A 16,455-nucleotide genomic window follows, 5' to 3' on the forward strand; every position below is an offset into this window, starting at 1 on the left:
TGAGTTCTGTCCTTGGACACCCCCTGGTGGCTTTGAGTGGAACTGCTGATCTTTGAGGTTGGCTTTCTCAGCTGCCCTCGTTTATTGCTTCTGCTCACTTCCCTATTTAACTCTGCCCAAGTCGTTAGTTCATGCCAGCTGTCAATGTCTCAGTACTGGTTCAGATCTCTCTTGGATTTCTCAGATGACCTGTCTACTCCAGCAGAAGTTAAGTCCTTGCTAGTCATTTGCTGTTCATCGGTTTTTTGAATATATTTTTCAGTACATGCTATGTTTCCAGTCCAGCTTGCTATTATGATATTTCCTTGCTAGCTGGAAGCTCTGGGGGTACAGAGCTGCACCTCCACACCGTGAGTCAGTGTGGAGGTCTTTTTGCACACTCTGCGTGGTTTTTGTAGTTTTTAATACTGACCGCATAGTTCCCTTTCCTATCCTCTGTCTTTCTAGAGAAGATTCAGCCTCCTTTGCTAAAATCTGTTTCATTCCTGTGTTTGTCACTTCCCTCTTATCTCACAGTTAATATTTGTGGGGGGCTACCTTTACTTTGGGAAATTTCTCTGAGGCAAGGTAGGCTACTATTTCTATCTTTAGGGGTAGTTAGCTCTTAGGCTGTGAAGAGGCGTCTAGGGAGAGTTAGGTACGCTCCACGGCTATTTCTAGTGTGTGTGATAGGATTAGGGATTGCGGTCAGTAGAGTTACCACTTCCTCAGAGCTTGTCCCAGGTTTTCTATTTTAACCATCAGGTCACTTCGGGTGCTCCTAACCACCAGGTCATAACACAGCACCATCACTAGGTAGATCAAACACAGCACAATCACTAGGTTGATCCAGGGCAGCACTAGCACTAGGTAGATCAAAGGCAGCACTAGCACTAGGTAGATAGAGGACAGCACTAGCACTAGGTAGATTGAGGGCAGCACTAGAATTAGGTCGATCGAGGGCAGCACTAGCACTAGGTGGATCGAGGGCAGCACTAGCACTAGGTGCATTGAGTGCAGCACTAGGTTGATCAAGGGCAGCACTAGCACTAGGTAGATGGAGGGCAGCACTAGCACTAGGTAGATGGAGGGCAGCACTAGCAATAGGTAGATGGAGGGCAGCACTAGCACTAGGTAGATGGAGGGCAGCACTAGCACTAGGTAGATGGAGGGCAGCACTAGCACTAGGTAGATTGAGGGCAGCCCAGAACTAGGTGGATCAGGAGCAGCACAATCACTAGGTAGATTGAGGGCAGCGCTAGCACTAGGTAGATCGAGGGCAGTGCTAGCACTAGGTAGATCGAGGGCAGTGCTAGCAGTAGGTAGATCCAGGGCAGCACTAGCACTAGTTAGGTTGAGGGCAGCACTAGCACTAGGTAGATCGAGGGCAGCACGAGCACTACGTAGATCGAGGGCAGCACTAGCACTGGGTAGATTGAGGGCAGCAATAGCACTAGGTAGATCGAGGGCAGCACTAGCACTTGGTGGATCGAGGACAGCACTAGCACTAGGTATATTGAGGGCAGCACTAGTACTAGGTGGATCGAAGGCAGCACTAGGTAGATCGAGGACCGCACTAGCACCAGGTAGATCAAGCACAGCTCAATCACTAGGTAGACTGAGGGCAGCATTAGCACTAGGTGGATCTAGGGCAGCACAAGCACTAGGTAGATCGAGGGCTGCACTAGCACTGGGTAGATCGAGGGCAGCACTAACACTAGGTAGATCGAGGGCAGCACTAGCACTAGGTGGATCGAGGGCAGCCCTAGCACTAGGTAGATCGAGGGCAGCACTAGTACTGGGTAGATCGAGGGCAGCACTAGCACTAGGTAGATCGAGGGCAGCACTAGGTAGATTGAGGGCAGCGCTAGCACTAGGTAGATCGAGGGCACTACCAGCACTAGGTAGATCGAGCGCAGCACGAACACAAGATAGATTGAGAGCAGCACCAGCACTAGGTAGATCGAGGGCACTACTAGCATTAGGCAGATCGAGCGCAGCACAAACACTAGGTAGATCGAGGGCAGCACTAGGTAGATCGAGGGCAGCACCAGCATTAGGTAGATCAAGGGCAGCACTAGCACTAGGTAGATCAAGGGCAGCACTAGAATTACGTGGATCGAGGGCAGCATTAGCACTAGGTGGATCAAGGGCAGCACTAGCACTAGGTAGATTGAGGGCAGCACTAGCACTAGGTAGATGGAGGGCAGCACTAGCACTAGGTAGATGGAGGGCATCGCTAGCACTATGTGGATCGAGGGCAGCACGAGCACTAGGTAGTTTGAGGGCAGAACTAGCACTAGGTAGATGGAGGGTAGCACTAGCACTAGGTAGATGGAGGGCAGCACTAGCACTAGGTAGATGGAGGGCATCGCTTGCACTATGTGGATCGAGGGCAGCACGAGCACTACGTAGTTCGAGGGCAGAACTAGCACTAGGTAGATGGAGGGTAGCACTAGCAGTAGGTAGATCTATCTGTGGAAGTTTTGCCAGTGACAGGACCAATATCAGGACATTGTCACAAGCATATTTTCCATATTTCAAAGTAAAACTTGGCAATTAGGATGTGTTGGCCCCTACAGAGGTGCCAGAAGCGTGTGGAGAGTTTACGAATGTGGATGAAGGGAACACGTGATATGACTCCATTGGTGAACCTACAGTTAGCCAGAGCCAAAAGATCATTCCAGTCATTGTTACTTTTGTAAAGTGAAACCTTCAGGAAAGAACAAGAAAAATTAATATAAAATGGAGTCTCTGCGTCTCCCATCGGCGATACGCCCAGCGCCTCATTCAGGGCCAGTGTTCCTTTAACTTCCCTATTTTCAATAAAAGCATTATGGTGAAGAACAAAGTGTCAGCAATGAGGAAGATTCTGAGACTGAAAAAGCCTCTGCTCGTTGGGGATCTGACCAGCATGAGTTGGACAATTTGGCACCAGATTTGGGACAATCAAGAAAGTCTTCAGAACTTCTTACATCAAGACTGTATGAGAAACTTGCTTGATAAAAAAGCAGAGGCATCCTACTCTCCATCCAGGGAAAGTGCATCTCTGCAATACTTTACTGTAGAACGGACCGTGGCTTTGTGTGTCACCATAATATACATGGTCTAACTGGGGAATTGGGAATTCCAATCCATAACTCAAATGAATGGCAACCGTCCATCGACAGCTCAAAGAGGTGCTTAAAGTGTGTCCTCCTCCACAATGGTAAGTATTTGGGGCAGTCACATCTGTCTATTCAGTTTCTCTTTGTGAAGAATACAGAGACACAAAGAGAGTCATTGAGTTGTAATGTCACAAGCACAACTGGATCTTCTGTGTTGGCCTTACAATGTTATGTTACTTCTTGGTCAGCAGCATGGATACACCAAGTATCCTTGTATTCTATGTATGTGGAACAGCAGAGCTCGTGAGAAGCATTGGGTGCAGAGGAATTGGTCTCCAAGATCTGACCTCGAATCTGGTGATCCAAACATCCTACTTGAGCCACTTGGTGACAGAAACATTATATTCCCACCACTGCACATGAAACTGGGTCTCATGAAGCAATTCGCTAAAGCTTTACCAAGTGAAAGAGACTATTTCAAGTACCTCATTTTGACATATCCAAGCCGGTCGTTTGTAAAAGTCCGGTATAATTGATGGTCCACAGATTCGGCAGCTCATCAAAGATAAACCTTTCATCAGGACAATGTCTAGAGCTCCGAAAGAATACTTGGTTACCATCCAAATACTTAGTCAAGGACTTTCTTGGAAATATGAGAGCAAACAATTACACCAAAATTGTACAGAAACTCTTGGAAAGCTACAAAATGCTTGGTTGCAACATGAGCATCAAGGTGCATTGTCTGCAGCCATCTTTCACTTTCCTGAAAACCTTGGTGAAGTCAGTGGTGAGCAAGGTGAACAATTCCACCTAGATGTGAATGTCGTGGAGGGACCGTATCAGGATACATGGGTTGTGCATATGATGGCTGACTATTGTTGGAGCATCAGGCGAGATTGTCCACAGATTGAACACTCCAGAAAAAGGCAGAAGCGTATATTACCTGGGCCGCATTAGCCACTAGACACTGGAAGGCGGGTGGCTAGGGCGACAAGGTGAAGGGGTCGGCACCATCGTGAAGGAAAAAATATATATATTTTTTAAATCCCCTTTGCCGGACCAAGTTGCAATAACGGCAGTTTTTAATGAGAGGGATTTTATATGCGAGCGTGCAGCAGGGGCAGAGGAGCACCCAGCTCCCAGACTAAACAGAAGAAAAATCATCGGCATGGTACAGGACCAGTGATGACGTCACGGTCATGTGACTCAAGAGGAAGGAGTCATAGTTTTGCTGGCTGGAAGCTGCAGGAGAAGCTGGAGAAGATGGGGAAACTTGTGAAGGGTAATGAGGGAACTGGTACATGGGGGTGCAGGGGGTAAATGATAGAGGGGTACAAGAGGATGCAGGGAGTGTGTGATAGAGGGATGTAGGCTGTGTGGGCTATGGGGGTGCAGACTGACCGAGGGATATTATTATTTATTTATATAGCACCATTGATTCCATGGTGCTGTACATGAGAAGGGGTTACATACAAGTTACAGATATCACTTACAGTAAGCAAACTAACTATTACAGACTGATACAGAGGGGCGAGGACCCTGCCCTTGCGGACTTACATTCTACAGGATGGTGGGGAAGGAGTCAATAGGTTGAGGGTTGCTGCAGATCGGCGTTGGTGAGGTGGTAGCTCCAGTAGTGGTGAGGAGGCAGCGGGTCAGTGCAGGCTGTAGGCTTTCCTGAAGAGGTGGGTTTTCAGGTTCCGTCTGAAGGATCCGAATATCTTTGATAGTCGGACGTGTTGGAGAAAAGAATTCCAGAGGGTGGGGGATATTCGGGAGAAATCTTGGAGGCGGTTGGGTGAGGAGCGAGTAAGTGTGGAGGAGAGAAGGAGGTCTTGGGAGGACCAGAGATTACGTGAGGGAATTATCGGGAGATTAGTTCAGAGATATATGGAGGAGACAGGTTATGGATGGCTTTGTAGGTCAGTATTAGTAATTTGAACTGGATACGCTGAGGGAATGGGAGCCAGTGAAGGGATTTGCAGAGGGGGAAGCGGAGGAGTAGTGAGGAGAGAGATGAATTAATAATTTTTTAATAATTTTTATTTATATAGCGCCAGCATATTCCGCAGCACTTTACAATTAAGCAGGGACGTGTACAGACAATAAATTCAATACAAGTTAAGACAATTTAAACAGTGACATTAGGGGTGAGGTCCCTGCTCACAAGCTTACAGTCTACAAGCTTGGATGTGCGGTTTGAAGGACTGGGCAGAGTGAAGGGTTACTCCGAGGCAGCGGACTTCCAGAACGGGGGAAAGCCTGATGTCCTTTATTGCGATAGATAGGTCAGGTATGGAAGATCTATGAGATGGAGGAAAGATGATGAATTCAGATTTGTCTCCACATTGAGTTTGAGGAAGCGAGAGGAGAAGAAGGAGGATATGGCTGATAGACACTATGGGATTCTGGACAGCAGAGAGGTGACGTCTGGGCCAGAGAGGTAGATCTGAGTGTCATCAGCATAAAGGTGGTACTGGAATCCATGGGAGTTTATGAGTTGTCCTATGCCAAGTGTATAGATTGAGAAGAGTAAGGGTCCTAGAACACAGCCTTGGGGGACTCCCAACAGAGAGAGGGTGGGATGAGGAGGTAGTGTGGGAGTGGGAGACGCTGAATGTGCGGTTGGAAAGGAAAGGTTTGATGCCAAAGGAGGAGAGGATCTGTAGTAGGAGGCAGTGGGCAACGGTGTCGAAATCAGAGGACAGGTCTAGAAGGAGGAGTGCCTATGCCTAAGAACTTTGTTCGAAACGCGTCAGGCGTTTAGGGGCTGCGTCCCCACATGATGTTTTTTTCTTGACATGAGAATAAAGTACTGAAGATTTTATGAAGAGACGCCTGGTGCTGGAACTTTTTCCCTTCCTTTTAGTTGTTGCTATTGAGTGGTATCCAGGCACTTGTTCCTGGCACCTGTGTTAATTTGGATTACGGTGAGGCACCACTAATCCCTTTCCCTGCTCCCTGTATGATGTTGGACTAGAAGGAGGAGTATAGAGTATTGTCCGTTAGCTTAGGGCAATATGGATATGTGGGGGTGCAGGCTGTGGGAAATAGAGGGGTCCAGACTGTGACAGAGGAGTGCAGTGTGCATGAGATAGAGGTGCAAGGGGGTGCAGGGTGTGTGAGATATGGGGGTGCACCTTGTCGGCTGAGCAATGGTTTGTCCCACCTTAGTCTACTGTGTGTGTGGGGACCCTAACTACTAACTAAAGGGAATGTGCACTATTAGGCATCTGTGGTTCAACACGTAGGTGTAAAATAAGTGCACAGCCCGTGTGTCCTCAGTGCATGGCTCGTGTGTCCTCGGTGCACCGCCCTTGTGTCATCGGTGCATGGCCCTTGTGTCTCCGGTGCATGGCCCTTGTGTCATCGGTGCACAGCCCGTGTGTCCTCAGTGCATGGCTCGTGTGTCCTCGGTGCACCGCCCTTGTATCATCGGTGCATGGCCCTTGTGTCTCCGGTGCATGGCCCTTGTGTCATCGGTGCACAGCCCGTGTGTCCTCAGTGCACGGCCCATGTGTCCTCAGTGCACGGCCTGTGTGTCATGGGTGCACGGCCTGTGTGTCCTCAGTGCACGGCCCATGTGTCATCTGTGCACGGCCCGTGTGTCCGTTTTTAGCACCAGTTATCGTCAGTGGCGTGCACTGTGTGTGAACAGTTCTGAGGTGCAGGTGAAGTGCGACTGGGATCCCTGTAGACAAGTATTATATAATCGCCGCAGACCCCTGAAGATGAACGTTTATTTCATATACTGTGAACGAGACAGAAGCAGAAATATACAGAAGGTGCAGGAAATATTTACAGGTGGAGAGCGACAAAATAACGTTTCTCCCCTGCCAGGGTCTTCTTCACATAGTCGCTGTGAATAGGTGACTGGAGGTTTGTGTGCCGCACAATGAAGGCGCGGGAGCGCCAGGACACAGACGCCAGTTGAGGTTCACTTTGTACCTTATTACGCCTGTACAACAATCAAACCTCCAGTCACCAATTCACAGCGACTATGTGATGAAGACCGTGGCAGGGGCGAAACGTTAGTTTTTCGCTCTCCACCTGCAAATATTTCCTGCACCTTCTTCATATTTCTGCTTCTGTCTCGTGTGCGGTGATTGTCTGTTACTCATATCTTTCTATTCACATTACATTCCAGTGATTCTCTGCAATATTTCCCATTGTTTGTACATTTTGGATGGTTTTTGAGACAAAGCGAGGGAATCCTGTAGCTCAAAAAGCTGGATGGATTCAGAAGCCTAAAGTTAGACAAAACCAAGAGCCAGCTGTAAGTCAACGAAAATTGTGTTCCCCAGTGATCAGCGTCACCCGGTCAGTCACCAACCTAAAATGTAAACCCAATGTGGACACGATTGTATCCATCCTCACCGATCTCCAGAGATGAAGTTGACGATCCTGGAAGAAGAGAACAATGGCGCCCCCCGCTCTGTGGAGGGGTACATTCCCTGTGCCGAATCACCACCCCACCGCAGTCCTGAGTACAGTTTGACCACGAGGTCCACGGAGTCCATGAGCCGTCAACTGGAAAGACAAGACAAAGTTCTGATGATAACATGTCTTACCTATCAACCCCACCCCCAAAAATGGTCTAGAAAATTCTGTGACCCCAGAGACTCTGGGATTTGTGACCTGGAGCATAAAGAATGATCTGCCCCATCCAGTGATCTCCAAGATTCTGTGACACTGATGTGAGGGTTCCTACCTGGGCAGGACACCAAGAAGCACTGCTGCGCCTCGCTCTCCTCTCCTCGGCACTGCCTCAGGATATCACTGGACGGGTTGGTACATGTTCGGCGTCTGCTCTGTGCGCCGCTCCCACAGGACTGGCTACAGCTGCTCCATGACCCCCACGGACTCCAGAATCCACAATCTTGCTCATCAGAGGCAGCCGAGGCAAAGAATTCATCTTTGCAGTCAGGGACCCCATTACAAACCTGAAGACATAAGAGGACGGACCAGTCGAGTGACTCGCATGTAACGCCCTGTCTCTCACAACTTGTCTCTCACGTCACATGCCTCATCTCTCACATCTCATACCTCGTCTCACGCCTCGTCCCCCCATGCCTCGTGCCTCACACCTCATTTCTCACATCTCACACCTAGTCCCCAATGCCTTAGGCCTCATCCCTCATGTCTCACACTTCATTCCCCATGCCTCGTGCCTCACACCTCATCTCTCATACAGTCCTGCTCATCGTTATTGGCACCCCTTCATTTTTTTCATAGACTGTACAATATCTTCAGATATAAATGGAAATGAACCAAAGTTATATCCTCAGGATTTTTTAATTAGTGGCCCAAAGCAATACAACAATAAAGCATTGTTTTTCATCTTACATGTTGCAATTTCAACGAAGAAACAGAACAAGCAGCATGTGCAGAAATAAAGGCCCCTAATTAATACTTGGCTGCAGACCCTTTGGCATTGATGACGGCCTCCAGACGTTTCTTGCAGCCATCTAGAAGCTTCTTGCACTTCTCAGCTGCTATTCTCTCCCACTCTTCCTTTGCAGTTTGTTCAAGCTCCTGAATTTTTGCAGGGTTCTTTATCTCAAAGATTTTCAGTGGGTTTGAGGTTGCTGGCCATTTTAAAACTGTCCATTTTTTCTTTTATAACCATTCCTGTGTACTTTTAGATGTGTGCTTTGAGTCATTGTCTTGCTGGAGGACCCATGATCTTCGACTCAAACCAAGTTTTCTTACACTGGGTTGGACATTTCACTCTAAAATCTCTTGCTAATTCTCTGATTTCATGATTCCTGTGATACGGTCACTGACTCCAGTACTAGAAGCAGCAAAGCAACCCCACAGCATTATGGATCCTCCATCATGCTTAACTGTTGGTAGGGTGTTCTTTTCTGTATAAGCTTCATTGCATTATTTGTAAACAAACTATTATTTTACATTGCCAAAAAGCTCTATTTTTGTATCATTTGTCCACACAACATTTTCCCAGAAGGATTGTGGTTTGTCAAGGTACTCTTTAGCAAAGATCATACATTTTTTTTATTTTTATGTCTTTTCCTTAGCAATGGTTTCTTTCTTGACCTTCGCCCATAAAGCTCTGCTTGGTTTAGTGTGCGGCGTATGATACTTGTTGAAACCATGACACCAGACTGTAACGGGGTCTACTGTGCTGTAGTACCTCTTTAGGTACCACCCCGTGTTTCAGGAGGTCCACTTTGCCTTGGCTGGATTCTGAATGAAGGACGCTGGCTGGAATTCCTTGATTACATGGGTGCATATAAAATCTCACTGCTTCTCCACGTATTTCCAGTCTAACCACACTTTATTCACAGCACACAGAATATATATCACAGATACAGAGGGCAGGCCAATAGAAAAACAGCAGGCCAGACATACATTACAATAGCCGCAGGTGGCCGGAGCCTGCCGATATTTATTGTGGGAATTACAAAGGTGGGGGAGGTCAGAAGGGGGATATCTTGTCCAGAGGCGCAGCCTATGGACTGATGCATTTCACATGGAACCTATTATACATACATATACTGCATAACATATTCTTGATTCTGGGGGGGTTCTGTAACACAGACTGTTCCAGGTTGGCCTTCAGGTCTTTGGATGCTTGACTTGGGTCTCCCCCCACAACCTTCGCACCAACCTTCGAAGACATCTCTTGTCAATTTTCCCATTTCCCTCAGATCCAGGGCAGTTCTTGACTGTTCGATGCTTGGCAAACTTAATAACATTGCGCACTGTTGAAATTGGGATACAAAGGTCTTTGGAGACGGCCTTACACCCTTTGGAAGTCTTGTGTTTGATAATAGTAGAGGTTTTGATGTCCTCAGACGGCTCGTTTGTCTTCTCCATTGTAACAAAGGAACATGGCCGACCGTGTGGCTTTTTATAACACTGAAGTCATCATTCATTGGCTAATTCATGTCACATGGGCACTGACAATTAATCACAGGTGATTCTTATGTGTGATTTACCACAGGCGAGTCACATTGTGTTTCCATACTAATGTAATGTAAAGGGGCCAATACCAGGGTCACGGCAGCTTCAGGTTTTTATATTTTTTACCTCCCATTGTTTCTTGTTTATTATTGTTTCTCATTTGCTCTTTTGTATTTAACACGAGCGCTCGATACAGGAGATCATCCACATTATATACTGACACTTCATGGAAGCCAAAAACCGTGAGCAGGACTGCACCTCGTCTCTCAAATCACACGCCTCATGCCCCAAGCTTTGTCTCTCACATCTCACACCTAGTCCCTCATGCCTTAGGCCTCATCTCTCATGTCACACGCCTCGTCTGTCACACCTTGTCTTTCATGCCTCATCTTTCACGTCCCGCCTCTCACGCCCCATGTACCTGTGTAAACCTCAGACAGTGGCCATCCGGGCAAATATATTCTGGGCACCCAGCTATAGACGTCTGGTTGGTTGAAGTTGTGGTCATCAGACTCTTCTCTACAAGTGGAAAGAAGGTTTATACAATAGAAGAGATGCTCATTGTACCTCCAGCCACTGACCTCGCAGACACCTCACACCCATTAGGTGGGTTTCTCACCACATGTCTTCTCGTCTTCCCCATGAGGACAGTCCGGAGAGCCGTCACACACCAGGGAGATGTTCACACACATCCGGTTGGTGCAGATGAAGTGTCCAGGGCAGGGGGGAATCTGTGAGGATCCTGAGGACGAGATCAACCCACCGACAATGTGATAAATAACATAGAGCTATCCTGACACATAACATAATACCAATAAAACACAGCTGCCCCCTAAGTGTGGTCTGCACAATGCCTGCCAAGAGGATTCACTTTTCCACTGACAATATGCAGCATCATACCGAGGGAGAGAAGTTTTAACTGCATCTCTCTCCCCACAGCTGACAGTCTCACACACTGTGGGAGGGAAACTTCAGCTGCATCCCATTCCTCCCCTCCCACAGCTGGCAGCCTCACACACTGAGGGAGGGAAACTTCAGCTGCATCCCCCTCCTCCCCTCCCACAGCTGGCAGTCTCACACACTGAGGGAGAGAAGAATCAGCTGCATCCCCTCCTCCCCTCCCACAGCTGGCAGTCTCACACACTGCAGGAGAGAAGCTTTGGCTGCATCCCCTTCCTCCCCTCCCACAGCTGGCAGTCTCTGTTGGCCTAATGCATATTAATCAGTATGTATTGCAACAACTATTGTTTGTTTAATATGATGTGATTTATATATCTGCATGCATATTGTTCACATGTCAACAAAGTAAAAAAAAAAAAAAAAGTCCTCATTTACAGACAGGATGTTCCTCCTCCCCTTCCCTCTGAGCACATTCTAGTGTGTGCAGCTGAAGCTGAAGGTCACAGCAGATCTCTCTCAGAAACCAGATTGATCCTGTTCTCATGTTGTAATGCCGGATGTTCTTAATTCTTAATAAATGAACATTCTCTGTTGCTCGTTGTGGACATCACGCTGATTAACCCGCTGCTAACAGGTTATGGGCCCAGGAGTCAAAGCAATCCCAAACCTCCAGAGCACAGAGATAGAAAGACAACAGCAAACTGAGAAGAAGTAAAATGGCCGCCAGCAGCAACTCAACAAAGTTTACAGTGCCAAGCCTGAATAACCAGAACTACCAATCCTGGAAATTCAAGGTGAAGATGCTGCTGCATAGAGAAGGTACGTGGAAATACACTCAGGACCCTAAGCCTGACCCAGTACCACAGGAATGGCTACAAATGGATCAGAAAGCACAGAGCACCATATCACTCAGTATAGAGGATGATCAGATTGTGCATGTGTGCAAGTGTGAATCTGCAAAGGAAATGTGGGAGCAGCTGCAGAAAGTACATGAGAGAATAAATTTAAGTAATAAACTCTATCTAATGAGAAAGCTGTATCAGTCTAAGCTACACAATGACCAGGACATGCAGGACTACATTAGAAATACTCTAGAGACTGTAGAGCGCCTGCGAGGCATTGGGGAAGATATGAAGGACTTCCATGTAGCAGCACTATTACTTAGTGGTCTCCCAGAAAGCTATGACACGCTTGTAACTGCACTAGATGCACGCCCTGATGATGAGCTGACATTGGAGTACGTCAGAGGAAAGCTTGTAGATGAATATAAGAGAAAGGCAGAAAATGTGAGCAGCAAGATATGTAACAAGGAAACTGCTTTACAAACACATGATATACTCACCAGCAGAAACCACCCTAAGGAGACACGTGAATGTTTTGTATGCAAGAAGCCAGGTCATTTAAAAGCTGAATGCAGAGTCTGGAAAGCTAAAATGAATCAGCTGAAAAAGCAAAACAGTCAACAGAGAGTTAAGAGTGCTGTATCTGAAAGCAATGATTCAGTGAACCAAAAGAGAGACACCAGAAGGAGCAATTCCCAATATTACAAATTTTATTAAATCTAAAATAGTAATCACATATAATATGAATCATGTAGAAATCATCACAAGAGATACAAAACAGGTGGTGCAACCACCTATGAACCGGTAACAGCAGAAACAGAAGAGCGAGGTGTTCTATACGACGGGACCATACTTAAGGTACCTTCACACGAAGCGACGCTGCAGCGATAGCGACAACGATGCCGATCGCTGCAGCGTCGCTGTTTGATCGCTGGAGAGCTGTCACACAGACCGCTCTCCAGCGACCAACGATGCCGAGGTCCCCGGGTAACCAGGGTAAACATCGGGTTGCTAAGCGCAGGGCCGCGCTTAGTAACCCGATGTTTACCCTGGTTACCAGCGTAAAAGTAAAAAAAACAAACAGTACATGCTCACCTGCGCGTCCCCCAGCGTCTGCTTCCTGACACTGACTGAGCTCCGGCCCTAACAGCAGAGCGGTGACGTTACCGCTGTGCTTTCACTTTCACTTTAGGGCCGGCGCTCAGTAAGTGTCAGGAAGCAGACACTGGGGGACGCGCAGGTGAGCATGTACTGTTTGTTTTTTTTACTTTTACGCTGGTAACCAGGGTAAACATCGGGTTACTAAGCGCGGCCCTGCGCTTGGTAACCCGATGTTCACCCTGGTTACCAGTGTAAAACATCGCTGGTATCGTTGCTTTTGCTTTCAAACACAACGATACACAGCGATCGGACGACCAAATAAAGTTCTGGACTTTATTCAGCGACCAGCGATATCACAGGAGGATCCTGATCGCTGCTGCGTGTCAAACTAAACGATATCGCTAGCCAGGACGCTGCAACGTCACGGATCGCTAGCGATATCGTTTAGTGTGACGGTACCTTTAGGCCATCATGACTACAGGTATCATGTGTCTACCACATTAGTTGTTATTCACTGGGACTGCTCCTGTTTTCTTAGGCTTTTGGGGCATGTGCAATAGTTAGTTTTAGAACGACCATTCAGTTGCCACAGTTATCTCCTTTGGAGATCTAGTTTGCACCCATTTAGGGCCTATCTGTTTATTTATACACACTACCCGGTACATACTTTGCACAATGGATCTATTCAGGCCCCCTTTTGTGGTATTGCACCCTGTGCAATTTGATTTTTCATGATATGGTCTAGGCATTTTGGTCCTGTTGTTTTTCTGCTCTTCTGTTTCTGCTGTTACCGGTTCATAGGTGGTTGCACCACCTGTTTTGTATCTCTTGTGATGATTTCTACATGATTCATATTATATGTGATTACTATTTTAGATTTACGGTAATAAAATTTGTAATATTGGGAATTGCTCCTTCTGGTGTCTCTCTTTTGGTATACATGTGTAAGTGAAGGTATTTTCCCCTCTGGTGTTTCTCTTTATCTTTATATGAGGTGTTCTCTTTTAGTATATGATTCAGTGAATACTGAAGCTGCATTCACATCAGTCAATGCATTTAAATCAAAGCATGCATGGTGTATAGATTCTGGTGCAACCAGTCACATGACCAATGACAGAGACTTCTTTACTAAGCTTAACCAAAGTAAGTCAGAGAAAGTGATAATGGCGAATGGTCAGTGCATGAACTCAGAAGGCATTGGAGACGGTTATATTGATTGTAACATCTCTGCAACACAAAGTAGAAGGATCCATGTAAAAGATGTATTATATGTGCCTAGTCTTGAAAGTAATCTGTTATCTGTGAAAAAGCTCACAAAACAGGGTAATGAAGTTACATTTAAGGAAGATAGCTGCATCATCTCAAAAGAGGGTCACACATTAGCAAAAGGAAAAATCAGAGATGAACTGTATCAGTTGAAATGTAAAGAGTGTGCATGCACAGCCAAGCAAGAACTGCACAAGAACTGTATTCATGTATGGCACAGGCGGCTTGCGCATAGAGACCCAGAAGCAATAAGAAAGTTATTTCTAGAACATTTAGCTGGCAATATTACAATTGATTCATGTAATCAGACAATGAGGTGTTCCAGCTGTATCAAAGGGAAAATGTCCAGAAAGGCCTTTCCTAAGAAAAGTACTACAAGAACAGAACAACCACTAGATTTAGTACACACAGATATCTGTGGTCCAATGCGTACTCAGACCCCTGGAAAGAAGAGATATTTTCTTACATTTATTGATGACAATTCAAGATATACAGTTGTCTATTTACTTCACAGCAAAAATGAAGTTCCAGAGAAACTTGGAATATATCTAGCTGAAGTACATAACAAGTTTGGAAGAATGCAAGAATTTTACGTGCAGATAATGGAACGGAGTATACAAGTAATGAAACACAGAGCATTTTAAAGAAGAATGGAATCATATTTCAAACTACTGTACCATACAACCCTGAGCAAAATGGTGTAGCAGAAAGAAGAAACCGGACACTCTGTGAAAGCGCAAGGAGTATGTTATTTGATGCAAATTTGCCTACAGTATATTGGGGTGAAGCTATTATGACGGCTTGTTATCTTCAGAACAGACTACCAAGTAAAGCGACAGAGAAGACTCCATTTGAGCAATGGAATGGTACAAAACCAAAACTACAACACATAAGGATTTTCGGAAGTAAAGCATTTGCACATGTTCCCAAAGAAAAACGAACTAAGTGGGAATCTCATGCCAAGGAAGGCATCCTGGTAGGCTACAGTGAAACCCAGAAAGGTTATAGAATTCTACACCCAGAGACAAACAAGGTCACAATAAGTAAAGATGTAGTGTTTGATGAAAACTTCGTGTCCCCCAAGTTTTATGACATTATGCCAGTAGTCCAGATGAAGCAACAACAATCTCAATCACAATTACAAGACAACGAAGAAAAGAATGTAGAAGTCTGGCTGGACTCTTCCACCACTGAAGGAACAACAAAAGGCCTAAATGAACCTGAAATTAGACGGTAATCAAGATCAAACAAAGGAATACCAGCTAAACGTTTATCCTACGTCGTGAAGACACTGCCTGAGTCAGAACCACAGTCATGGGACGAAATGCAGAAACTACCTGCCCATGAAAGAGCAAAGTGGATCAATGCCGCGAATGAAGAAATGAACTCGCTTCATCAACTTCAAAATTGGAAACTCACTGAGTTACCACAGGATAAAAAGGCAATTAAGTGCAAATGGGTATTTAAAACCAAATATGATTCTGAAGGTAAAGTCCACAGATTTAAAGCGAGGTTGGTCGCAAAAGGATATTCGCAAAAATATGGCGAAGACTATGATGCTACGTTTTCCCCGGTCGCTAAGCAGACAACATTTAGAGCATTGTTCGTGGTAGCAGCAGTACCAAGGATGTTTGTCAGTCATTTGGATATCAAAACTGCATTTCTAAATGGTGACATTGAGGAGGACTTATACATGGCTCAACCTGAAGGTTATATAAAGGAAGGTGAACAGAATCTTGTTTGCAAACTACAAAAATCTCTTTATGGTCTTAAGCAATCAGCGAGAGCATGGAATACTAAAATGAACAAAGTCTTGTTAGAAGAAGGATTTAAAAGAGGTCAAGCGGATCCATGCCTCTACATGAGATATACAGATGGAAAATGGATGTATATTCTCTTATATGTGGACGATGTAATTGTAGTTCATCAAGAAGAAGCTGAAATTGGGAAAATTACTAAAATTTTGAACCAGCATTTTGAAACGAAAGACCTAGGAAATGTGACATATTATCTAGGAATCCACATCCAGAGAGAGGAAGATGGAAGTTTTCTTTTAAATCAAAGTGCAAAGATTAATTCAATTTTGGATCAGTTCGGAATGACAGAGGCCAAAGGTGTATCAACGCCAATGGAATCATCCTACCTGAAACTGGAAGAAGATGACCTGTTGCCTAACAATGAGAAATATCGACAGGCAGTGGGGGCACTTCTTTATATATCAACTATGACTCGACCGGATATTACAACAGCAGTTGGAATATTGTGCAGATATGTGGAGAAACCGCGCCAAAAGGACTGGAATGCCGTAAAGAGTTCTCCAATATTTAAAGGGG

General features: G+C 45.8%; 1 protein-coding gene across 1 annotated transcript in view; it reads right to left on the reverse strand.

The window, feature by feature from the left end:
* Positions 1-16,455, reverse strand: part of LOC143782169 (SCO-spondin-like) — a 557,899-nt gene that overhangs the window by 275,480 nt on the left and 265,964 nt on the right. Inside the window, exons 32-35 of the mRNA XM_077269323.1 lie at positions 10,633-10,755; positions 10,435-10,532; positions 7,798-8,029; positions 7,464-7,616 (exon numbers count right to left, since the gene is read on the reverse strand). Of these exons, the coding sequence (XP_077125438.1) occupies positions 7,464-7,616; positions 7,798-8,029; positions 10,435-10,532; positions 10,633-10,755 (606 nt within the window). The remainder of the gene's footprint in view (positions 1-7,463; positions 7,617-7,797; positions 8,030-10,434; positions 10,533-10,632; positions 10,756-16,455) is intronic.

The sequence above is a fragment of the Ranitomeya variabilis genome, chromosome 6, assembly GCF_051348905.1.
Source record: "Ranitomeya variabilis isolate aRanVar5 chromosome 6, aRanVar5.hap1, whole genome shotgun sequence".
Lineage (NCBI taxonomy): Eukaryota > Metazoa > Chordata > Amphibia > Anura > Dendrobatidae > Ranitomeya > Ranitomeya variabilis.